At 45.5% G+C, this 27,111-nt stretch overlaps 1 protein-coding gene across 2 annotated transcripts in view; it reads right to left on the bottom strand.

Annotated features, from left to right (window-relative positions):
* The window catches only part of myo10 (myosin X), a 508,428-nt gene that overhangs the window by 417,268 nt on the left and 64,049 nt on the right, over positions 1-27,111 (bottom strand). For both annotated transcript variants that reach the window (XM_038797136.1, XM_038797137.1), the window contains one exon: positions 5,288-5,386. In XM_038797136.1, coding sequence (XP_038653064.1) covers positions 5,288-5,386 — 99 coding nt within the window. The remainder of the gene's footprint in view (positions 1-5,287; positions 5,387-27,111) is intronic.

Below are 27,111 nucleotides of genomic sequence, written 5' to 3' on the forward strand. Positions count from 1 at the left end.
TATCAGGTCAGGCAGCTGTGGTTTCAGGTCGAGATGACCTTTCATTCAAGTGTCTCTGATACTTCCTCTTACCTCCCCTGGACCATCATCCCACTATTAAACATCAAACTATCGTATCCAGGTCTGCCACTGACCTCCGCTCCTCTGGATAACTTCCCTCCACAGCTTCTGACCTCAGTTTCCCAACTCTGTCCTGCCCACATCTACCTCCTTCCCAGAATTCACAAATGGGACTGTCCTGATTAACACACTGCCAGTCTATTCTTTCTTCCAAAGTAAATTTTTAAAATTTTCCCTTGTTCAGTTCTTCCTCCCTACATCGTGACTCTACACTTCAATGTTATCAGCATCATTTCTTCTTCACCCTGGACATCTAATCCACTGTCTCCAGTCATTTGATATTGGCCCTCCTAAATGAGACTGCTTCAAAACCTCGTCATCAAGTTATAAATTAGCTGTTGTTATTATTCAATACGTCCAGAGGTACAACATGTGGTGGGAAACATGAAGTGTTCCTTCAGACCCATTATCTTATTTGTCGTTTTAGGATCTCAGTCCAGAACAAAGAACAAAGAAAATTACAGCACAGGAAAAGGCCCTTCGGCCCTCCCAGCCTGCACCGATTCAGATCCTTTATCTAAACCTGTCGCCTATTTTCCAAGGATCTACTTCCCTCTGTTCCCGCCCGTTCATATATCTGTCTAGATGCATCTTAAATTATGATATCGTGCCCACCTCTACCGGCAAAGCGTTCCAGGCACCCACCACCCTCTGCGTAAAAAACTTTCCACACACATCTCCCTTAAACTTTCCCCCTCTCACCTTGAAATCGTGACCCCCTTGTAATTGACACCCCCACTCTTGGAAAAAGCTTGTTGCTATCCAACCTGTCCATACCTCTCAATTTTGTAGACCTCAATCAGGCCCCCCTCACCCTCCGTCTTTCCAACGAAAACAATCCTAATCTACTCAGCCTTTCTTCATAGCTAGCACCCTCCATACCAGGCAACGTCCTGGTGAACCACCTCTGCACCCTCTCTAAAGCATCCACATTCTTCTGGTAATGTGGCGACCAGAACTGCACGCAGTATTCCAAATGGGGCCGAACCAAGGTCCAATACAAATGTAACATGACCTGCCGACTCTTGTACTCAATACCCCATCCGAAGGCGGCAAGCATGCTGTATGCCTTCTTGACCACTCTATCGACCTGCGTTGCCACCTTAAGGGTACAATAGACCTGAACTCCCAGATCTCTCTGGACATCAATTTTCCACAGGATTCTTCATTTGACCGTGTAGTCCGCTCTTGAATTGGATCTTCCAAAATGCATCACCTCGCATTGAACGCCATCTGCCATTTCTCTGCCCAACTCTCCAATCTATCTATTTGCTGTATTCTCTGACAGTCCCCCTCGCTATCTGCAGCTCCACCAATCTTAGTATCATCTGCAAACTTGCTAATCAGACCACCTATACCTTCGTCCAGATCATTTATGTACATCGCAAACAACAATGGTCCGAGCACGGATCCCTGTGGAACACCACTGGTCACAGTTCTCCATTTTGAGACACTCCCTTCCACCACTACTCTCTGCCTGCTGTTGCCCAGCCAGTTCTTTATCTATCTAGCTAGTACACCCTGAACCCCATGTGACTTCACTTTTTCCATCAACCTGCCATGGGGAACTTTATCAAACGCCTTACTGAAGTCCATGCATATGACATCTACAGCCCTTCCCTCATCAATTAACTTTGTCACTTCCTCAAAGAATTCTATTAGGTTTGTAAGACATGACCTTCCCTGCACAAAACCATGCTGCCTATCACTGATAAGTCTATTTTCTTCCAGATGTGAATAGATCCTATCCCTCAGTATCTTCTCCAACAGTTTGCCTCCCACTGACGTCAAGCACACAGGTCTATAATTCCCTGGATTATCCCTGCTACCCTTCTTAAACAAAGGGACAAGATTTGCAATTCTCCAGTCCTCCAGGACCTCACCCGTGCTTAAGGATGCTGCAAAGATATCTGTTAAGGCCCCAGCTATTTCATCCCTCACTTCCCTCAAAAACCTGGCATAGAACCCATCCATACCTGGGGACTTGTCCACCTTAATGCCTTTTAGAATATCCAAAACTTCCACCTTCCTTATGCTGACTTGACCTAGAGTATTTAAACATCCATCCCTAACCTCAGCATCCGTCATGTCCCTCTCCTTGGTGAATACTAATGCAAAGTACTCATTAAGAATCTCACCCATGTCCTCTGACTCCACGCATAAATTCCCTCTTTTGTCTTTGAGTGGGCCAATCCTTTCTCTAGTTACCCTCTTGCTCCTTATATACGAATAAAAGGCTTTGGGATTTTCCTTAACCCTTATAGCCAAAGATATTTCATGACCCCTTTTAGCCCTCTTTATTGTGCATTTGAGATTTGTCCTATTTTCCCGATGTTCCTCCAAAGCTTTATCAGTTTTGAGTCGCCTAGATCTTATGTATGCTTCCTTTTTCATCTTAGCTAGTCTCAACTCCACCTGTCATCCAAATATTGCCATTTCTATCCCTCATTTTCACAGGGACATGTCTGTCCTGCTCTAATCGACCTTCCCTTAAAAGACTCCCACATTTCAAATGTGGATTTACCCTTAAACAGCTGCTCCCAATCCACATTCCCGAGCTCCTGCCGAATTTTGTTATACTTGGCCTTTCCCCAATTTAGCACTCTTCCTTTTGGACCACGCTCGTCTTTGTCCACGAGTATTCTAAAACTTACAAAATTGTGTTCGCTATTCCCAAAGTAATCACCGACTGAAACTTCAACCACCTGGCCGGGATCATTCCCCAATACCAGGTCCGTATGGCCCCTTCCCGAGTTGGACTATTTACATACTGCTCTAAAAAAACTCTCCTGAATGCTCATTACAAATTCTGCTCCATCTACGCCTCCAACACTACAGGAGTCCCATTCAATGTTGGGGAAGTTAAAATCTCCCATCATGACCACCCTATTGCTCCTACATTTTTCTATAATCTGTCTACATATTTGCACCTGTACTTCACGCTCGCTTTTGGGAGGCCTGTAGTAAAGTCCCACAAATGTGACTGCACCCTTCCTATTTCTTAGCTCTACCCATATTGCTTCAGTGTTCGAATCCTCCATCGTGCCCTCCTTACTCACAGATGTGATATCATCTCTGACCAGTTATGCAACTCCTCCACCCCTTTTACCTCCCTCTCTATCCCTCCTGAAGCATCTATACCCTGGGATATTTAGTTGCCAATCTTGCCCTTCCCTCAACCAAGTCTCAGTAATACCAACATCATATTCCCAGGTACGGATCCTAAGCCCTAAATTCATCTGCCTTACCTGCTACACTTCTCGCATTAAAACAAATGCACCTCAGACCACCTGTCCCTTTGCGTTAATCATCTCTTCCCGGTCTACTCTTTCCATTCGTCACATTGAGTTTATTATCTCGTACCTTACTGGCTTTAGTTGCTGCTTCTTTACTGACCTCTAACTTCCTAATCTGGTTCCCATCCCCCTGCCACATTAGTTTAAAAACTCCCCAACAGTGTTAGCAAAAGCACCCACTAGGACATTGGTTCCAGTCCTGCCCAGGTGTAGACCATCCAATTTGTAATGGTTCCACCGCCCCCAGTACCGGTTCCAATGTTCCCAAAATCTGAGCTCCTCCCTTCCTGCACCATCTCTCAAGCCGCGTATTCATTCTGACTATTCTTGAATTTCTACTCTGGCTGTCCCGTGGTACTGGTAGCAATCCTGAGATTACTACCTTTGAGGTCCTACTTTTTAAACTTATCTCCTAACTCCCTAAATTCTGATTGTAGGACCTCATCCCATTTTTTACCTATATCGTTGGTGCCTATATGCACCACGACAACTGGCTGTTCACCCTCCCCCTTCAGTATGTCCTGCAGCCGATCGGAGACATCCCTGACCTGTGCACCCAGGAGGCAACATACCATTCGGGAATCTCATTTGCGACCACAGAAACGCCTGTCTACTCCCATTACAATCGAATCCCCTATAACTATAGCCCTGCCAGTCTTTTTCCCGCCCTTCTGTGCAGCCATGGTGCCATGAGCCTGGCTACTACTGCTTTCTGCTGATGAGTCATCTCCCCCAACAGTATCCAAAACTGTATACCCGTTTTGGAGGGAGATGACCTCAAGGGACACCTGCGCTGCCTTCCTGCTCTTTCTCTGTCCTTTGGGCACCCATTCCCTGTCTCCTTCACCAATCCTAATCAGCGGTGTGACCAACTCACTGAATGTGCTATCCACAACCTCCTCAGCATCGCAGATGCTCCAAATTGAGTCCATCCGCAGCTCCAGAGCCATCATGCGGTCTAACAGGAGCTGCAGCTGGACACACTTCCCGCACATGAAGGAGTCAGGGGCATCGGCCGCGTCCCTGAACTCCACATGGAGCATAACACGGGTCTGGGATCTCCTGCCATTTTTACACTTTACCTTAACTGATTACAAATATATCAAATAATGAATAAGCGAAAGGAATAAAGATTTTACTTACCAATCACAATACTTACCAACACACGAAGAGTAAAATTTCTCCCAGCTACTGCTAATTGGAGCACTTTCCTTACCTGCCAATCAGGTCACTGCTTTGCTGTGATGTCACTCTTCAAATTTATCTCCAAAGACCCTGTGGCCGCTGCTTAAGCAGCAAAGCAGCTAGTTTAAATACTCAGCGCTCGACTCTATCGCCACCCACTCCAACAGCTGAATTCCCGCCGAAGACTCGAATCTGCAAAGCAGCTAGTTTAAATACTCACCGCTCGAGTCTGTAGCTCCGCCCACTCCAACAGCTAAATTCCCGCCGAAAAAAATCCAGTTAAGATATTCTGCTAAAATCATTGCATATACATTGCTGATCATTGACCACAAAACTAAAAGAAGGGAGAGCTTCAGCAACCTCGGCCCAAATTTAACACTCCTTGCCTAGTGGGAATACAGTGGACATTAAAATGGTGACGGACCACAACACATTGGAGTCATGGCAGATATTTCCATTTGCATTCCCAATGTGTTCTCGCCCAACAGCAATTTAAATGTGTGTTCAGGACCTCACTAATATTGATAGGTTTGCAGTCTGATGATGTAATCTGGACCCTGGTCACAGCCATGACATTCAGGCCCAGTGAAAGCGAGTGGCAGATAGGTCAAGGAGAGGTAAATTTACATTATTAATGTTTTGAAGATTCAGTGAGCCAGATCAAAGCTTTGCCCAGTTTCACTCACCTGACCATAGTTTGTAATGAAATTGATCACTCCACCTCCACAGCTTGAAACGGTACTTGGAAGGTGTTGTTCATTTTCTCGTAACCAGACCAGTGTTCCCTTCAGCAAGGAAGAGGAAAAATAAAATAAATATAAGGGTAAAAAAGCCTGCATTTGTTCCAGATACATTTACAATTAGGATATTTTGAGTTAAATCATCAGTCGCATAAACTAAATGTTGTAAAATACACCAGTCTCCTGTCATGGTAAATGGATGGGGTTTGGGGTGGAGCATCCCACTGAGCCACATAAACAAAACAGATTAATTTGTGCTGTAAACCTACCTCAATTTCTCCCCATCGTCCCTGACCCCCATTTGAGAAAAGTCAGTTACAACACATCCATTTCTGACCACAATTCAGCTATTTGTGCAGGAATTGAGCGTGCCGCCACTCTGAGCTCAAGGTGATCACAATCACTAGTGTCCAGGCTCAAAAGTATGCCTATTTAGTAATCTTAATAATCTTCATTGGCACAAGTAGGCTTACACTATTTAGCAAGATATCTATGGGCTCTTAACCCCAGAGAAGAGTTTGTACCTCGGATAGCTAAAAGGAGAAAATTGGGAGAGAAAATGAATGAGAAAAGAGGAAAACAGTGCCATGAGAAAATTATTTAGGTTGTGATATCTGTATTTCGAACTGCTGGGAGCAAAATTGAATTTGAACTGTATTCATTGTTCATTATATTCCTGCTCTGAAAAAGCTGTCAACAAATAGAAAGAAAAAGCAGAGACTTTCACAGCACTTTTCACAAGAGGTTCCAAAGCCCGCCATAAACAATGAAGTTCTTTTGAAGTATATAGTCACTTTTATGACATAGGAAACATAGCAGATATTTTGAGTACAGCAAATGCCCATGAAAGCAATGAGTCAATGACAAGATAATGGCTGGGTTTATATGGAGTTGGGGTGACTCCGTGGAGGTGGCAAAATGGTGGCCGGGACCAGATTCTGGGATTTCTTACCCCATTCCTGGAGTCCCCACTTTTCAACAGTGATGATTGGATTATGAGCACACACTGTGAACTTCTAACCTGGTAGACTCCATAGCTGGGATAGGCATGTCCTGGTCTCCCCCAATTTTCATCAAGGTGGGCCTGGGTCCAGCTTTTGGAGGATATGTGGCTCACAGCACCTCGGAGGTGCCGTGAACCATAGTCTGCAACACCCTCCCATGGTACCACAAACCCTCAATATCAAGCTATACTCTCCCACCCCTTTACCCTCCAAGCCAAGCTATGACAGTTCCATGCCCATTCACCCAGAACAAAAATTAACCTCTAGTAACAATAGGGTGTGAGAAGGAGCTTTGGGAAAATGTCAAATGTTCAAAACATTTTCACTTTCTTCAAACATCTACAACCAGAATTTCAGGCACTTGAAGCCTCTTAACTGGTGTAAATAAACATTGTGAAATTGACAGGATAGATCACATTTAGATCCCTGCACTGTAGGGATTCTATGATTCTACGAACAGACTAATGGAGGTCTAGGCTCTCAACTGAGAATTCATAATGAGGCTTGGCTGAAAACCCAGAAATCCATACATCTGTTGAACCAGCTACATCATGATGGGAATGGAGTGTATGTCCAGATGAAAGGGCATGAGGAATGAGAGCTACAGGGCTGTTTTAATTGCTGTCATTACTTGAGGGAGGCAGTTGCATAGTGCTAATATTACCGGACTAACAATTCAGAGGCCAGGGTAACCCTCTGCAGACATGGATTCAACCCCAGTTGGTAGAATTTTTAATTAAATTAATAAATATGGAATTTTAAGCTAATCTTAGTAATGATGATCATGAAACCATCAATATCCTTTAGGGAAGGAAATCTGCGATCCTGGCATGGTCTGTCCTACATGCGACCCCAGACACACAGCATTGTGGCTGTCCTTTGAAATGGCCAAGCTTAAGGGCAATTATGGAAGCGGAACAAATGCTTGCCGTACCAGTGATGTCCACATCCCATGAAAGAACAAAGAAGAAAAAAATCATTACAACTGGGACAAAGTCCCACGGCTTTGTGAACAGCTCATTTCAGCACTCGGCAGCTCTTATGGCTGCTTCCAAACTCTTTGGGGGGGGGGCAGCAGGCGCAGGGGACCCCCGTCTCAGTCATGGAGTCCGAAAACACAGAAATGCCCTTCAGCCCATCGTGTCTACATCAGTGAAAAAACAACCACCAAAGTACTCTAATCCATTTCCCAGCACTTGGCCCATAGCCTTGTCTGCCTTGGCATTACAAGTGCACATCTAAATACTTCTTAAGGTGTTATGAGGGTCTCTGCCTCCACCATCCTTTCGGGCAATGAATTCCAAACTCCCACCACCCTCTGGCTGAAAAATGTTTTCCTCACATCCCCAGAAACCTCCCGCCACTTACTTTAAATCTATGCCTCTTGGTCATTGATCCCCGCACCATGGGGAAATGTTTCTTCCTGTCTACTCTATCTCATAGAATCATAAAATCCCTACAGTACAGAAGGAGGCCATTCAGCCAATCAAAACTACACCAATGCATCAAAGGGGCACTTTACCCATGTCCACTTCACCCTATCCCAATGACCCCAATAACTAAACCTGCACATCCCTGGACACCCAATAACCAAACCTGCACATCCCTGGACACCCAATAACCAAACCTGTACACCCAATAACCAAACCTGGACATCCCTGGACACCCAATAACAAAACCTGCACATTCCTGGTCACCCAATAACCAAACCTGGACATCCCTGGTCACCCAATAACCAAACCTGCACATCCCTGGACACCCCATAACCAAACCTGCACACCCCTGGACACCCCATAACCAAACCTGCACACCCCTGGACACCCCATAACCAAACCTGCACATCCCTGGACATTATTGGGCAAATTATCATCGCCAATCCACCTAACCCGCACATCGTTGGACTGTGGGAGGAAACCGGAGCACCCGGTGGAAACCCATGCACACACGTGGGGAGAACATACAAACTCCACACAGAGAGTCACCCATGGTCAGAATTGAACCCGGGTCCCTGGCGCTGAGGGGCAGCAGTGGCTAACGATGCCACCGTGCAGCCCAGCTTTGCCCCTCATAATTTTATACATCTCATTCATGTCCCCCCTCAGTCTCCTCTGCTCAAAGTAAAACAACCCCAGTCTATCCAATGTTGGCACTTTCTCCTCAGGTGGCGGGCCAAGCCAGGAAAGGCCAAGTCTTTGAAATACTGTCATGGGATCTTTGACATCCACTTGAGAGTAGACAGGGCTCAGGTTTAACATCTCAACCAAAGGACTACACCTCTGACAGGCAGCACCGTATCAGTACAGCACAGCTACAGCCTTAATTGCTGCATCCAAGTCTTGGGAGTAAAGCTTGAATCCAGGACATTCTTACTCAGAGGTGAGGATGTTACCAACTGAACCATGACTGAAACAGAAATGGGTTAACTGGAAGCACTTCAAACCATTTTCTAAAAAGTATTTCAAAAGGCAATGGAAGTGAAATTAAATAGTAAAAACATTCACACTACAAAAAGGTATACAATGCATAATCCACAACACAAAATTATGAAAAGTTCAGATGACTTCAGATAAATTCTGATTAATCACTTTCATTATAAATTGAGCTTTGAGCAAACTGCCAATGTTAGCACTTGGCAACCAGCAAAAGGATGAAATTCTGATCACCATCAAAAACATGTTGGATCATAATAACAATTTGACATAATGTATTCCTGTTGCTCCGGTCCTACCGTGCAAGGGTTTCTGATTATTATTGCTGATTAGTCCTAGTTTTATCAATGTGGTGCTAACCTTATCAAATTGTACTTTGAACAATTTCAGTAGACTCAATGTTCAGTGTGAATAAAGCTGGAGTATTTAAACACAAGCATTTAAACAAAAAAGTCATCAGTCTATTTTGTTTTCACTACGCAACTAGAATATATTGACACAAATACAGTGAAAGATGTTAGTAAATACCAAAATACACCTGTTTTTCTTCAGCTCTTTATAAGCTATCACAACAACCACGGTCTCAAATTCCTGCCACTGGGTTTGTCAGATTTATCTTACCCATTTTTATTTTTAAAATTAAACATTTCGATCATTAAGTTAACAGGAAAAGGCTACCACTATTGGTGATTCAAGTGCCAGTGCTTTATCAAATTGCAGGCTTTGTTATCAATGTCTTTTCCGTGGGGGCAAAGTTTAGAGGAGACGTACAAGGCAGGTTTTTTTTTGGTTTGTGGTTTTTTTTTAAAAACACAGAGGGTGGCGAGTGCCTGGAACGCGCTGCCAGGAGAGGTTGTGGAAGCAGATACAATAATGGCGTTCAAAAGGCATTTTGACAAATACATGGATAGGATGGGTATAGAAGGATACGGCACAAAGTGCTGGGGGTTTCGGCAAAGGGTGGTATCATGACCGGTACAGGCTTGGAGGGCCAAAGGGCCTGTTCCTGTGCTGTATTATTCTCTGTTCTCTATTATACTTGGACAGAACATGTTATTTTTGTAAAACAAACTTCTTCCATCACAAAAGCCAAGAAAAGTCAGAAATAAAAGCCTGTAGTTTACAGAAACATTGGAGTCCCATTGATACTATTTTTAAAAAAGACTGGCATTTATACTGTGCCTTTCAGGACCTCAGGATTTCCCTGACAGTTTATATGCACACTAACTCCCATAGGTAGTACCATAGTATCTTTTACATCCAGCTGAGGGGCAGATGGAGCCTTGGCTTACATTGCATGCGAAAGGTGGCACCTCAGACAGGGAAATACTTTCTCAGTGCTGCACTCCAGCATCCACCTGGAATTCTGTACCCAAGTCTCTGGAGTAGGTCTTCAATTCACAAAATGCTGACTCAGAGGCAAGGGACACTGAACCACAGCTGACAATATTCTCCAGTTTCAGGTTTGTGGTGGTGGAAGGAGAGGAGAAGCCTCCATGTTTCCATTTCTTTGTGGTCTGCCTAAGTGCAAACTTGCTTTAAAAGATCCAGTTAGTATGAAAGTTCTCTGAGCTTTTCATAATGTTGTGTGTGATGTAAATTGGGGTTTACATGCTTTCCCCCAAGTTTTACTCCTGATAGAAAGCTACAAAATTAGTCCACTGTTTTCCCCACGCAGAGTTTAGGGCGTTTAGCACAAACTATACATGTTCATTCATGTTCACGCAGGTGTGGTACAGTAACCTCTAACCTTTAATCCTGGCCAGCTTCAAAACAAGTATGCTTCTCATATGCATGCTCTCCAATTACAAAGTTGTTCATTAACACAGGATAGTTTGGAATGTGTCACAGCTAATTAACAGTTTGGAAACAGAGCCTTTGGTCCAAAGGTCATGAATCATTGATCAGCTTTACTAGCTGGAGGAAACGGTTTGAAGTGTAAATCTGCAATGCTGTTCACAGCCAATGGCTACTGATGTTTTAAAGTAAAACATGACCCTTGAGCACCCGGTCATAGCTTTTTAAACAACCTGATATTTTGCATATCTTTGTTTGAAGGGCACATTTTGAAAACAAACACCCAACTGCCAGTTAGACATTGTGTCAGTTTACTATACAGTATCCTTTGTAAATAAACCTTTATTGCCGTTGGTTCGGAATTCATTATCCTATGCCATCAGATCTTTCTACTGAATTCAAAGATGATTTTCAGAGAAAAGAGCTGAAGGAAACACGCTTGAATACATGTCTTAGAACATACAGCACAGTACAGACCCTTCAGCCCACGATGTGCCAACCATTTATCCTAATCTAAAATCAACCTAACCTACACCCCTTCAATTTGCTTAAATGTCCTAATGACTGACTCCACCACCTCTGCTGGCAGTGCATTCCACACACCCACCACTCTCTGTGTAAATACCTTACCTCTGACACCTCCCCTATACCTTCCTCTCATCACATTATACACCTCTAGCAAGTCACCTCTCTGCCTTCTGCGCTCCAGTGAGAAAAGCCGTAGCTCCCTCAACCTTTCTTCATAAGACATGCCCTCCAGTCCAGGGCAGCATCCTGGTAAATTTCCTCTGTACCCTCTCCAAAGCATCCACATCCTTCCTATAATGAGGCGACCAGAACTAGACACAATATTCCAAGTGTAGTCTAACTAGAGTTTTATAAAGCTGCAGCAAAACCTCGCGGCTCTTAAACTCAATCCCCCTGTTAATGAAAGCCAACACACCATACGCCTTCTTAACAACTCTATCAACCTGGGTGGCAACTTTGAGAAATCTTTGTAGGTGGATCCCAAGATCCTTTTGTTCCTCCACACTTCCAAGAATCCTGCCTTTAACCTTGTATTCAGCATTCAAGTTTGACCTTCCAAAATGAATCAATTCACATTTATCAAGGTTGAACTCCATCTGCCACTTCTCAGCCCAGCTCTGCATCCTGTTGTAACCTGCAACAACCCTCAACACTATCTACAACTCCACCAACCTAGAGGTCATCGGCAAACTTACTAACCCACCCTTCCACTTCCTCATCCAAGTCATTTATAAAAACCACAAAGAACAGAGGTCTAGAATAGATCCCTGCGGAACACCACTGGTCACTGACCTCCAGGCGGAATACTTTCGATCCACTACCACTCGCTGTCTTCTTTCGGCCAGCCAATTCTGTATCCAGACAGCCAAATTTCCCTGTATCCCATGCCCCCTAACTTTCTGAATGAACCTACCATGGGGAACCTTATCAAATGCCTTACTGAAATCCATACACACCACATCCACTGCCCGACATTCGTCAAAGTGTCTCGTCACATCCTCAAAAGAATTCAATGAGGCAGGACCTGCCCCTCACAAAGCCATGCTGACTATCTTTAATCAAACTATGTTTTTCAAATAATCATAAATCCTATCTCTCAGAATCCTTTCCAATATTTTGCTCACCACAGACGCAAGACATGATGGGTCTGTAATTCCCAGGGATTTCCCTATTCCCGTTCTTGAACAGGGGAACAACATTTGCCTCCTTCCAATCATGCGGTACTACTGCAGTGGAGAGTGAGGACACAAAGATCATCGCCAACGGTGCAGCAATCTCCTCCCTCGCTTTCCGTAGTAACCGTGGGTATATCCAGTCAGGCCCAGGGGACTTATCTATCCTGATGCTTTTCAAAATTTCCAGCACATCCTCCTTCTTAGTATCGACATGCAAGTCTATTAACCTGGTTCACACTGTTCTCATGGGCAACAGGGTCCCTCTCTCTAGTGAATACTGAAGCAAAGTATTCATTTAGGGCATCCCCATCTCCTTAGACTCTGGGCACAAGTTCCCTCCACTATCCCTGATTGGCCCTACTCTCACTCTGATCATCCTTTTATTTCTCACATAAGTGTAGAACACCTTGGGGTTTTCATAGATTATCATAGAATTTACAGTGCAGGAGGCCATTCGGCCCATCGAGTCAGCACCGGCTCTTGGAAAGAGCACCCTACCCAAGGTCAAGACCTCCAGCCTATCCCCATAACCCAGTAACCCCACCCAACACTAAGGGCAATTTTGGACACTAAGGGCAATTTATCATGGCCAATCCACCTAACCTGCACATCTTTGGACTGTGGGAGGAAACCAGAGGAAACCGACGCACACATGGGGAGGATGTGCAGACTCCGCACAGACAGTGACCCAAGCCGGAATCGAACCTGGGACCCTGGAGCTGTGAAGCAATTGTACTAACCACAATGCTACCGTGATGCCCTTTTCCCTAATCCTTCCTGCCAGGGCTTTTTCATGTCCCATTCTAGCTCTCCTCAGTCCATTTTTGAGTTCCTTCCTGGCTACCTTGTAACCCTCTCAAGCCGAATCAGATCCTTGCTTCCTCAACCTTATGCAAGCTTCCTTCTTCCTCTGGACTAGAAATCCACTTCTCTTGTCATCCAAGGCGCCTTCATTTACCATTCCTTCCTCGTCTCAGTGGGACAAAACAATTCAGCACTCACAGCAGGTGCACCTGAAACAATCCCCATATTACTACTGTGCATTTCCCCAAGAACAATTGTTCCCATTTTATGCTCCTCAGCTCCTGTACACCAGTATAATTTCCCCTCCCCCAATTAAATACCTTCCCACACTGTGTGTTCCTATCCTTTATACTATGGTAATGGTCAAGGAGTTGTGGTCACTGTCACCGAAATGCTCTCCCACCAAGACACCTAACACTGGCCTGGTTCGTTGCCAAGCACCAAGTCCAATATGGCCTCCTTCCATCGTCGGCCTATATACATATTATCCCCTCTAGTGTTACAAAATGTAGCTGCCCTGTGGACCAACTGGAACTCCGCCCTCAGACTCTGCTCCCAGTCAGCTGCACTCTCTGTAAACTCCTGGCTCCCTTCTCACTCTTTGAGGAAATGAAATGAAAGGAGCACCTTCCTCCCTCCTCACCAAACTCCCTCAGTCACCAAACTCTCACTATCGCACTTAAATACACCAAATTCAGCAGTCTGTGCAAACAAAAAACGTAAAGCAGCTTGATACCTAATTCTTATTGCTATGGTACTAAACTAAGCTGAAAGGGGTCAGTAATCATGAGAATTTCCAAGTCACAGACTTTGGACTTCAGAAACGTGCGCTCATTACATCAGTGCAAAGTACTACCTCTGCCTGCTTCTTGAAGTAATTGTGTGGTTTAAAATGTTGCCAACCCGATCACATGTTTGAACTCCTAAATACTAAAATGATCAATTACCATGCGAAGAAATTGACTCTTGTTATGCCAAGTCTAGCACAGGTAACAGCAAAGAAATTATTACAATTTATCAAAGATTTGAGTATATTTTTGAAACAGCATTGCAATGAGGAATTACATCAATTTAATATTGTTGTGACTTTTTAAAATGACTCATTATAGTGGTGTGCCGGCCAAAAATACACCAGTTTATTGAATGTGCAATGCATCTTTAAAACAGCTTTTCTTGTAAATTTCAGTCAATACAACAACAACAACTTTATTCATATATTGACTTGAATGTAATACAACTTCCCAAAACATTGCACTTCACAGGAGTATTACCAAACAAAATATGCCTCTGATTCGCACAAAGGACCAATGCTTCGAGCTGTGCAGCCAGGCAGCAACCCAAAAGTTCTGGCCCAAAAATCAACAGCAAAATAAAATGTAATGAGCCCACACGCTGATACAAGCTGCTTGTGCACACAAAAACAATTGAGGATACACATTAGGGGATGGTTTAACACACTGGGCTAAAATCGCTGGCTTTTAAAGCAGACCAAGGCAGGCCAGCAGCCCGGTTCGATTCCCATACCAGCTTCCCTGAACAGGCGCTGGAATGTGGCGACTAGGGGCTTTTCACAGTAACTTCATCAAAGCCTACTCGTGACAATAAGCGATTTTCATTTCATTAGTTCAGATGACTAAAAGCTTGGTAAAAGCTTTAAGGAGTGTCTCACGAGGTGGAGAGGTGTAGGGGATTCGAGAGCAGAATGCCTCAGCAACTGAAGACACAAGGGTGCTCATGAGGCCAGAATTGGAGGGAAGCAGATATTTCAGAGGATTGTAGTTCTGGAGGAGATTATAGCGATATGGAGGTACCAAAGATAAAGGATGAGGTGGGATGTATGAAAATATGGGTAAAAAAGCAATCAGAAGATCATTAGGGGTCTTGAGAACAAGAGTAAAGCGGTCCTGTTGAACCTTTATAAGGTACTATTTAGGCCTCATCTGGAATATGGAATCTAGTTCTGGGTGCCATACTTCAGGAAGAATGTGAAAACATTGGAGAGAGTACACAGAATGATTGCAGAGATGAAGAACTGTAGCTGTGAGGATAGATTGGTGAGGTTGGGCTGTTATCCTCAGATAAAACAAGGCTAAGAGGAGTCTTGACAAAGATATTCAAGATCTTGAGTGGTATCCATGACGTGAAGATCCTGCCGTTGGACTGGGGTGGGTACAGTAATAAGTCTTACAACACCAGGTGAGAATGCAATAGGTTTGTTTCAAATGACTAACTTTCAGATTCACCCGAGGAAGGAGCTGCGCTCCGAAAGCTAGTGATTCGAAACAAACCTGTTGGACTTCACCTGGTGTTCTACAACTTTTTACTGAGTGGTATGGACAGGGTAAATCATAAGAACCGTTCTCACTCAAGTGAGCATCAAGACTTAGACAGCACAGATTCAAAATAATTGGCAAGGACTTAAAAGTGATGAGGAAAAATGTTTTCACCCAACAGGTGGTTAGACTCTGGAACCAACTTCCTGAGAGGATGGGCGAGGCAGGCTTGATCAAATTATTCAAAAAGGGAATTGGATTACTATCTGAAAAGAATGTGCAAGGTTAGGGCAGCACAGTGGCACATTGGTTAGCGTTGCTGCCTACGGCGCTGAGGACCCGGGTTCAAATCCAGGCACCGGGTCACTGTCAGTGTGAAGTTTGCACATTCTCCCAGTGTCTGCGTGAGTTTCACCCCCACAACCCAAAGATGTGCAGGATAGGTAGATTGGCCACGCTAAATTGCCCCTTAATTGGAAAAAATAATTGGGTACTCTAAATTTTTTTCAAAGAATGTGCAAGGTTACGGGGCTATGGCAGGGAAGTGAGACTAGGTAGATTGCACACCGAGATCCAGCAGAGACTTGATGGGCTGAATGTCCTCCTGTTGCACTGTAAAAACTTTGTGAGGTTGCAATAGCTTTTCTCGTCCAATTCGACAAGGATTTCAATCACCCATATCTATTCTGGCCAATTAGGGGCGAAAAACCTAATGTGAAAAACATTCAACACCTTCAATGGTTTTGATTAAATTTGAATTCAATAAAAATCTGGAATGAAAAGTATAATAATGACCATGAAACCATTGCAAATTGTCGTAAAAGCCACCTGGTTCACTAATACCCTTCAGGGAAGAAAATCTGGTGTTCTTACCCAGTCTGGCCTACATGTGACGCAAGACCCATACAGCGATGCGGGTGACTCTTAACTGCCCCCCCTCTGAAATATTTTTCACAAATTCATTTACAGGACATGGACACCACTGGTTAGGCCAACACTGATCATCCCTAGTTGCCCTTCAGAAAGCCGTGGTCAGTAGCCTTCTTGAACCACTGCAGTCCATGAGGTGTAAGTAAATCCACTCTATTGTTAGAGAGGGAGTGCCAGGATGTTGCCCCAGCGACAAGTAATGGAGTGGCAATGTATTTCCAAGTCAGGGTGGCGAGTGAGTTGGAGGGGAACCTCCAGCTGGTGGGGTTCCCAGATACCTGCTGCTCTTGCCCTTCTAGATGGTAGTGGTCATGGGTTTGGAAGGTGCTGTCAGAGGGATTTTGGCGAGTTACTGCAATGCATCTTGTAGATGGTGCATACGGCTGCCACTGTTCGTCGGTGGTAGAGGGTTTGAATGTTTGTGCAAGGGGAAGCAATGAAGCTGGCTTCTTTGTCCTGGATGTTGTGGAGCTTCTTGTGTTGTTGGAGCTGAATTCACCCAGGTAAGTGGAGAATATTCCATTACCCACTCCTGACTTGTCCCTTGCAGGTGGTGGACAGGCTTTGGGGGAGGGCGTCAGGAGATGAATTACTCGCCATAGAATTCCTAGCCTTTGATCTGCCCTGGTAGCCACAGTATTAATGTGGCTTGTCCAGTTCAGTTCCTGGTCAATGGTTAGCCCCAGGATGTTGATTGTGGGGATTCAGTGATGGACTGTCATGGGGTGGTTAGATCTTCTCTTGTAGCAGATGGTCATTGCTCCTTGTGTGGAGTGAATGTAACTTGCCACTTGTCAGCCCAAGCCTGGATATTGTCCAGGTCTTGCTGCATTTGGACATGGACTGCTTCATTAGCCGAGGAGTTGAGAGTGGTGTTGAACGTTGTGCAGTCATCCACAAACATCCCCACTTCTGACTTTATGATGGAAGGAAGATCATTGATGAAGCAGCTGAAGATGGTTGGGCCTAGGACACTAACTGTGGAACTCAGCCGAGCAAGCCACTCAGCTCAAGGGCAATTAGTGTAGAATCATGGAATTTACAGTGCAGAAGGACATTTGGCCCACTGAGTCTGCACCAGCCGTTGGAAAGAGCACCCCACTTAACTCCACATCTCCACCCCATTCCCATAACCCCACCTAACCTTTTGGACACGAAGGGCAATTTAACAGAGCCGATCCACCTAACCTGTACATCTTTAGACTGTGGGAGGAAACCGGAGCACCCAGAGGAAACCCACGCAAACATGGGGAGAAAGTGCAAACTCCACACACTCACCCAAGGCCGGAATTGAACTCGGGACCCTGCATCTGTGAGGCAGCAGTGCCAAGTACTGTGCCACCTGGTACTTGATGTATTATTCACAGAAGATGCGTCATTTGAGATTATGCAATTTCTTGATTTAGCTGAAACTTGAATATCACCTTCAATTTACGATAGCGAGTAAAATTTTAAATGCAATGTGTACCCAAGTTGCCTACTGCTCCCAAGGCAGAAATTCTATCCCAAAATATTTCAGAACTGTTCATCCAAGTGGAAGGCAGGTGCATTGGGAACAAACGTGATTTAGGGTTAGTCTCTCGAGTTTAACACAGGTTCAACATGGGGCTGGGATCAGCAGCGTAAGTGCAGGACAAGCCAAGCATACTATGATCTAAATGAGACACCCAAGATCAACAAGACAGTTAGAACGGTCGCACTAAACTAAACGACCGAGCCAATAGAAACCATTGCTGAGAGCCCAGTAAAAGCTGATACCTGGGAAAATAAATGAACACCATTCAATGATACATATTACAATCTCTGTAGAGAATGATCTCTTTTAAAAAGAGATTCAAGTTTCCAGTTACTCGCTGAAAGAATGACACGCAAAGGCTTTTGACTGAACATTGAACTCTTTTTGTAAGCAACTTATACTTCAAACTACTGAGCGAATCATCGTCCTTTTATACTGACCGCACTCTACAAATAATTACAGTCCTTCCAATGAGTTCCCATATCCCTATTTAACAAAATTATAGCTTCAAATGGCCATCTCCAGATGGAGTTCTTAAATTCGCCAGCACAGGTAAAACCTGTTCTAATAGTTCCCCTGCCCTCAGCTAAGCGAGGACATAACTCCAGGAATCGCTAAATGGTTTGAGAATGCATCTCTTCGGCGAAGACGGTTTCATTCCTGCATTTGGCTGTGGTAGTCTTTTTTTTAATTCATTCAAGGGATGTGGGCTTTGCTGGCTGGGTCAGTATTCATTGCCCATCCCCAACTGCTCTCGAGAAGGACGTGGTGGTGAGCTGCCTTGTTGAACAACTGCACATCCACAGCGCTGTTAATGAGGGAGTTCCAGAACTCTGACAGCAGCCGTGAAGGAAGTCAGGATGGTGAGTTACTTGGATGGGAACTTCCACGTGGTAGTGTTCGCATGTGTTTGCTTCCATTGTCCCGAGTGGTTGTGGGTTCGGTAGGTGCTGCGTACGGAGCCTTGGTGAGTTCCTGCAATGCATTTGGAAGGAGTCCAATCAAGCGAGTTGTTTTGCAAGGATGGCAGAAAGCTTCTAGGGTGATATTGGAGCAAAGAACGGGTATTCCATCACACTCCTGACTTGAGGCTTGCAGATGGGGGACAGACTTTGAATAGTCAGGAGGCGAGTTACTGCAAGCTTCCTAGCCTCTAGCCACAGTGTTTATATGGCTAGCTCAAAGAACAAAGAAAATTACAGCACAGGAACAGGTCCTTCGTCCCTCCAAGCCTGTGCCCACCATGCTGCCTGCCTAAACTAAAATCTTCTACACTTCCGGGGTCCGTATCCCTCTATTCCCATACTATTCATGTATTTGTCAAGATGCCCCTTAAATGTCACTATCTTCCCTGCTTCCACCACCTCCTCGGACAGCGAGTTCCAGGCACCCACTACCCTCTGTAAGAAACTTGCCTCATACATCTCCTCTAAACCTTGCCTCTCGCACCTTAAACCTATGCCCCCGAGTAATTGACCCTTCTACCATGGGGAAAAGCCTCTGACGATCCACTGTCTATGCCCCTCATAATTTTGTACACCTCTATCAGGTCGCCTCTCAACCTCCGTTGTTCCAGTGAGAACAAATAGAGTTAACTCAACCTCTCCTCAGAGCTAATGCCCTCCATACCAGGCAACATCCTGGTGAATCTCTTCTGCACCCTCTCCTAAGCCTCCACATCCTTCTGGTAGTGTGGTGACCAGAATTTGAACACTACACTCAAAGTGTGGCCTATTTTTTTTCCACTCAATACCCCGGCCAATGAAGGCAAGCATGCCGTATGCCTTCTTGACTACCTTCTCCACCTGTGTTGCCACTTTCGGTAACCTGTGGACCTGTACACCTAGATCCCTCCGACTTTCAGTACGCTTGAGGGTTCTACCATTCACTGTATATTCCCTACCTGTTTTAGACCTTGCAAAATGCATTACCTCACATTTACCCGGACTAAACTCCCATCTGCCATCTCTCCACCCAAGTCTCCAAACGATCTAAATCCTGCTGTATCCTCCTCATCGCTATCCGCAATTCCACCAACATTTGTGTCGTCCCCAAACTTACTAGTCAGACAAGTTACATTTTCCTCCAAATCATTTATATATATTACGAACAGCATAAGTCCCAGCACTGATCCCTGCGGAACACCACTAATCACAGCCCTCCAATCAGAATAGCACCCTTCCATTGCAACTCTCTGTCTTCTGTGACCTAGCCAGTTCTGTATCCATCCTGCCAGCTCACCTCTGATCCCATGTGACTTCACCTCTTGTACCAGTATGCCATGAGGGACCTTGTCAAAGCCTTACTGAAGTCCACATAGACAACATGCACTGCCTTACCTGCATCAATCATCTTTATGACCTCCTCGAAAAACTCTATCGAGACACGACCTCCCCTTCACAAAACAGTGTTGCCTCTCACTAATACATCCACTTGCTTCCAAACGGGAGTAGATCCTGGTTCGAGGAATTCTCTCCAGTAATTTCCCTACCACTGATGCAAGGCTCACCTGCCTGTAGTTCCCTGGATTATCCTTGCTACCCTTCTTAAACAAAGGAACAACATTGGCTATTCTCCAGTCCTCTGAGACATCACCTGAAGACATTGAAGATCCCAAGATTTCTGTCAAAGCCTCAGCTATTTCCTCTCTTGCCACCTTCAGTATTTTGGGGTAGATCCCATCAGGCCCTGGGGACTTATCCACCTTAATATTTTTCTAGACACCCAACACCTCTTCTTTTTAGATCTCAATCTGACCCAGGCTATCTGAACTCCGTTGTCCAGACTCTCTTTGGTGAATACTGATGGAAAATATTGATTTAGTACCTCACCCATTTCCTCTGGCTCCATACATGGATTCCCTCCCCTGTCCTTCAGTGGACCAACCCTTTCCCTGGCTATCCTCTTGCTTTTTATGTACGTGTAAAAAGCCTTGTGATATTCCTTAACCTTATTTGCCAATGACTTTTCGTGACCCCCTTTAGCTCTCCCGACTCCTTGCTTCAGTTCCTTCCTACTTTCCTTATATTCCACACAGGCTTTGTTTGTTCCCAGCCTTCTAGCCCTGACAAATGCTTCCTTTTTCTTTTTGACGAGGCCTACATATCTCTCATTATCCAAGGATCCCGAAATTTGCCATATTTATCCTTCTTCCTCACAGGAACATGCCGGTCCTGAATTCCTTTCAACTGACACTTGAAAGCCTCCCACGTGTCAGATGTTGATTTACCCTCAAACATCCGCCCCAAATCTAGGTTCTTCAGTTCCCGCCTAATATTGTTATAATTAGCCTCCCCCCAATTTAGCACATTCACCCGAGGAATACTCTTATCCTTGTCCACCAGCACTTTAAAACTTACTGAATTGTGGTCACTGTTCCCAAAAGGCTCCCCTATTGAAACTTCCACCTGGCTGGGCTCATTCCGCAATCCCAGGTACAGTATAGCCCCTTCCCTAGTTGGACTATCTACATATTGTTTTAAGAAGCCCTCCTGGATGCTCCTTACAAACTCTGCCCCGTCTAAGCCCCGAGCACTAAGTGAGTCCCAGTCAATATTGGGGAAGTTAAAGTCTCCCATCACAACAACCCTGTTGCTTTTACTCCATTCCAAAATCTGTCTACCTATCTGCTCCTCTATCTCCCGCTGGCTGCTGGGAGGTCTGTAGTAAACCCCTAACATTGTGACAGCACCTTTCTTATTCCTGATCTCTACCCATATAGCCTCGCTGCCCTCTGAGGCTTCCTCCCATAGTACAGCTGTGATATTCTCCCTAACCAGTAGCGCAACTCCGCCACCTCTTTTACATCCCTCTCTATCCCGCCTGAAACATCTAAATCCTGGAATATTTAGCTGCCAATCCTGTCCGTCCCTCAACCAGGTCTCTGTAATGGCAACAACATCATAGTTCCAAGTACTAATCCAAGCTCTAAGTTCATCTGCCTTACCCATAATACTTCTTGCATTAAAACATATGCACTTCAGGCCACCAGTCCCGCTGTTTTCAGCAACATCTCCCGGTCTGCTCTGCCTCAGAGCCATACTGGCCCTATTCCCTATTCCCCCTCAAGTTTTTCACCTTCTGACCTATTGCTCCGGTGCCCACCCCCCCCCCCTACGATACTAGTTTAAACCCTCCCATGTCATACTAGCAAACCTCGTGGACAGGATATTTATGCCTCTCCAGTTTAGATGCAACCCTTATGCAGGTCACAGCTGCCCTGGAAGAGCTCCCAGTGGTCCAGATAAATTAAACCCTCCCTCCTACACCAGCTGTTTAGCTGCTTTATTTTCCTATTTCTAGCCTCACTGTCATTTTTAATATTTTTGTTAAGGTATCTGAAAATGTTTACAATAATAACAATAACAATGACATTAACGTGGCATAATAAACATTTCAACCGCCATCCCAATCTTCACACACCCCAACTGTAAAACAACAATCTGGCCCTCTTTCCCCCTTCTCACTCTCCTTCCTTCCTTCCTTCCTCCCTCTTCCCCCCCCCCCCCCCCCCCCCCCCCCTCCTCCCCTGGAATACTGCATCTGCTGACATTTTAATTTTCCCCGAGAAAGTCGACGGACGGCTGCCACCTCCGGGTGAACCCTAACATTGACCCTCTCAAGGCAAACTTTATCTTCGAGACTGAGAAACCCAGCCATGTCACTGATCCAGGTCTCTAACCCGAGGGCTTAGAGTCCTTCCACATTAACAAGATGCGTCTCCGGGCTACCAGGGAAGCAAAGGCCTCACGGTAGCATGGTGGTTAGCATCAATGCTTCACAGCTCCAGGGTCCCAGGTTCGATTCCTGGCTGGGTCACTGTCTGTGTGGAGTCCGCACGTCCTCCCCGTGTGTGCGTGGGTTTCCTCCGGGTGCTCCGGTTTCCTCCCACAGTCCAAAGATGTGCGGGTTAGGTGGACTGGCCATGCTAAATTGCCCGTAGTGTAAGGTTAATGGGGGGATTGTTGGGTTACGGGTATACGGGTTACGTGGGTTTAAGTAGGGTGATCATTGCTCGGCACAACATCGAGGGCCGAAGGGCCTGTTCTGTGCTGTACTGTTCTATATTCTATAAAGGCCAAGACATTTCGACCCCTGAACTCCCGGCTCTTCCGACACTCCAAAGATTGCTACCTCCGGACTCGGCACCACCTGGGCTTCCTGCGCACCTACCCTCAACCCCGAAGAACTTACTCATCCTAGCCGCTGTCATGTGTGCCCCGTGGACTACCTTAAATTGTATCAGGCTAAGCCTGGCGCATGATGAGGAGGTATTAACCCTGCTTAGGGCATCCGCCCACAGACCAGCCTCTATCTCTCCTCCAAGCTCATCCTCCCACTTGCCCTTAAGCTCCTCCGCCTCCGAAAGCTCCTGGTAAATATCTGATACCCTTCCCCTCTCCCACCCAGGTATTGGAGACTACCTTCCCCTCTCCCACCCAGGTATTGGAGACTACTCTATCTTGTATCCCCTGTGGCGGCAGCAGCGGAAAGGCCGGCACCTGCTTTCTCAGGAAATCTCGCACCTTCAAATACCCAAAACCATTTCCTGCTGGCAATTCAAATTTATCCTCGGAGGCTTTCAAGCTGGGGAAGTTCCCGTCTATAAATAGATCCCCCATCCTTCTAATTCCTGCCCTTTGCCATCTCCGGAACCCACAATCCAGCCTACCCGGTACAAACTGATGATTATTATAAATCGGGGTACAAACCGATGCTCCCTCCACTCTCTTATATCTCCTCCTCCATTGCCCCCAGATTCTCAAGAACCGCCACTACCACTGGACTTATGGAGTATCAGGCCGGCGAGAACGGAAGAGGTTCCGTTATCGGTGCTCCCAAAGTTGTGTCTTTGCATGACGCCACCTCCATCCGCTCCCACACTGACCAACCCTTGGCCGTGCAAACCTCCATGGGTCTACTCCTCCCATCTGTTCCATAAACCCCTTCAATTCCTTTGCCGCGGCCGGCCTCCTCTCTGTCCTGGATTTTGACTGGTCCAATTCCGGATCAATGACTGTATTGAAGTCCCCTCCCATGATCAGGTTATGTGACTAAGTCTGGGATCTTACCCAACACCCGCCTCAAATTCCACATCGTCCCAATTCATAGCATATATTTTCACGAGCACCACCCGCATCCCCTCCAGCTTCTCACTCACCATTATGTACCTATCCCCCTTGTCTGACACGATTCTCCCTGCCTCGCATGCCACTTGTTTATTGATCAAGATCGCTACCCCCCCTGGTCTTTGAGTCCAGCCCCGAGTGGAATACTTGGCTAACCCACCACTTTTTCAATCTCACCTGGTCTGTAACCTTCAGGTGTCTCTTGTAGTATTGCCACGTCCGCCTTCAGCCCCCTCAAATGCAAAAACATGCAAGCTCGCGTGACCGGCCCATTCAACCCTCTGACGTTCCATGTAATCAGCCTGGTAGTAGGACTCCTCTCCTCCCCCACCCTCCCCGCCTTACAGTTAACCTCCCTATAAATTGGCATCTGTAGATGAGTAGCAGCTGATTGGTGAGCTAATTTATGACTTTTTTTGTCTAATAAAAATAGAGCCAATGCAGAGCAGTTCAGACCTGCACATCCTGCTCCATGCAGGAACTCCAAGTCACTTCTTGTGTGGTGGATGAACATATGTGCAGGAAGAGTAATCTACTGTAGTAACTCAAATTCCTAGTTTCAGAGCTCGAGGTGCAGAAGGAATCACAGTGGCTCATTTGTGAGGTGGAGATCTATGTGGATAGCATGTTTATCGAAATAGTCACCCCACAGCTTAAGAATACGCAGGGAGAGGGGGAATGTGACACCACCAGGCAGTCAGAAAGGAATAGGCAATAGTGCAGGAGTCCGCTGAATGCATCCCACGCTCCAAACTAGTATTCAGTTTGTGCAGCCGGAACCATATCTATTACAGAATGCTGGCCCAGTTGCTCAGGGACCACAAGGAAGATTGGAAAAGCAATAGTGATAGAGATTTGATTTATTAGGGGACCAGGCAGGCATTTCTGTGGCTGCTGACAACAATCTAGGATGGTCTGTTGCCTCAGTCAAGATTTTTACTGAGAATCGACAGAGAACTGTAGGAAAGGAGGGAAAGAGGGTGAACAGCTAGCAGTCATGGTCCACATACTGTACCAAAAACATAGATAAAGAGAATATGATCCTGCACTCAAGGGAGTAGAGGCAACCAGCAAGCAGGATCTCGGAGGCACTACTGTCTAGATTACTCCTGGTGCCCCATCTATTGGAACAGCAACAGTGAGCAGATAAATGCATGGTTGAAGAGATGGTCCAAGATTAGATTCCTAGGCCTTTCTTCCAGTCCAGGGAGAGATGGGATCTTTCCAGGTCAGAAGGGTTGCACCCATGGAGAGTTGGGTCCAATTTCCTTATAAGGTGGTTTTCTGCTGCTATTGAAGAAAGGAGAAAGAAAATCGCTTTATTGTCACGAGTAGGCTTCAATGAAGTGACTGTGAAAAGCCCCTAGTCGCCACATTCCTCACTAAGGGCCAATTCTTTGCCCTTAGTATTCCTCTCTGAAATTGTATCTTTGCTCCTTCCAAGTTAGCTTAAGCCCTCTGCAATAGCTTACTGGGCTAATTGGCCCTTGGGGGGCCTCACGGTAGCATGGTGGTTAGCATCAATGCTTCACAGCTCCAGGGTCCCAGGTTCGATTCCCGGCTGGGTCACTGTCTGTGTGGAGTCTGCACGTCCTCCCCGTGTGTGCGTGGGTTTCCTCCGGGTGCTCCGGTTTCCTCCCACAGTCCAAAGATGTGCGGGTTAGGTGGATTGGCCATGCTAAATTGCCCGTAGTGTAAGGTTAATGGGGGGATTGTTGGGTTACGGGTATACGGGTTTCGTGGGTTTAAGTAGGGTGATCATTGCTCGGCACAACATCGAGGGCCGAAGGGCCTGTTCTGTGCTGTACTGTTCTAAAAAAAAAAAATTCCGGCGCCTGTCCGGGGAGGCTGGTACGGGAATCGAACCGTGCTGCTGGCCTGCTTGAAAAGCCAGCGATTTAGCCCAGTAAGCTATTGCAGAGGGCTTAAGCTAACTTGGAAGGAGCAAAGATACAATTTCAGAGAGGAATACTAAGGGCAAAGAATTGGGAGAACTAAATAACACCAAAATAATAAAGAGTAAAGTATAAAAGGAATTCAGAGTGTCAGGAAATGTAATAAGATTCGAAAGTGAGATTCCTGCGAATGCATGGAGTGTGATAAGCTTCAGGTACAAGTAGACACATGGAAATATGATGTTGTGATAATAATGGAAATCAAGAGAGTCACAAAGCATACAACTGCTATTAAATATTCCTAAATGTAGGGCATTCAGGAAAGGGAGGAAAGAATTGTAAAGAGGAACCAAGTCAATATTGATTAAGGAGAGCATTGCTGTTCTGGAGATGATGTCCCAGAGGGATGAAGGACAATCTATTTCATTAGAGGTCAGAAAGAGTAAAAAGTGCCATTACATTGTGTTGTGTATTCTACAGGCTGCCAACTAGTGTGAAAGATGCAGAGGAACAAATTTTTGAGGAAATTACAAGCAAGTACAAAAATTAGAGTAGGTATCATGAGGGACTTCAATTATTCTAACTAGGACATTTGAAGGGTAATACTTCCTGGAGTGTGTCCAGAAGAATTTTACTTTTACCCAAGTGCATTTCCAGTTCAATGAGAAAGGAGGCTTGGTGGATCTGCTTCTTAGGAATGAGTGGAGACAGATGTATCAAGATTCAGTTGGGGCACATTTTGGGGACAGTGATCATAGTATCACCAGGTTTAGGTTGGTAATGGTCTAGAGCAAGAATAATTAATTGGCAAAGGACACACTTCAATGGAGTGAGAACGGATCTAGTCTAGGTAAAGGGGAATCAAAGAAAAAAAACTCCTTGAACAATGGGCTACCCTTAAAAGAGATCAGTTCCTAGAGGGGAAAAGTGATGCAAACAATCATCTAGCCAACTGAGCTGATCGTCTCCTGTTACTATTTATATGTCTATAGAAGACTTCCAGAGCTCCATAGATGTAAAAATATGAGATAAGGAAGAAAAATGGTGCAACATGGGCTGGATTCTGTCCCGCCACGCCACATTTCTGGGTCAGCACACCAGTGGGATGCTGAATTACGCCGGCTGGTCAATGGGGTTTCCCATTGTGGGGCAGCCCCATGCCATCAGGAAACACCCGGGCTGCAGGCAAAATGAAGCATCCCGTCGACGGAGAATCCAGATGCATAGGTCAGATAGATAATACAATTGAGACTCAGGCTCAACATAAAAATTCAAAGGGGAATTGAATAAA

This window comes from Scyliorhinus canicula, chromosome 5 (assembly GCF_902713615.1).
Source record: "Scyliorhinus canicula chromosome 5, sScyCan1.1, whole genome shotgun sequence".
Taxonomy (NCBI): Eukaryota; Metazoa; Chordata; class Chondrichthyes; order Carcharhiniformes; family Scyliorhinidae; genus Scyliorhinus; species Scyliorhinus canicula.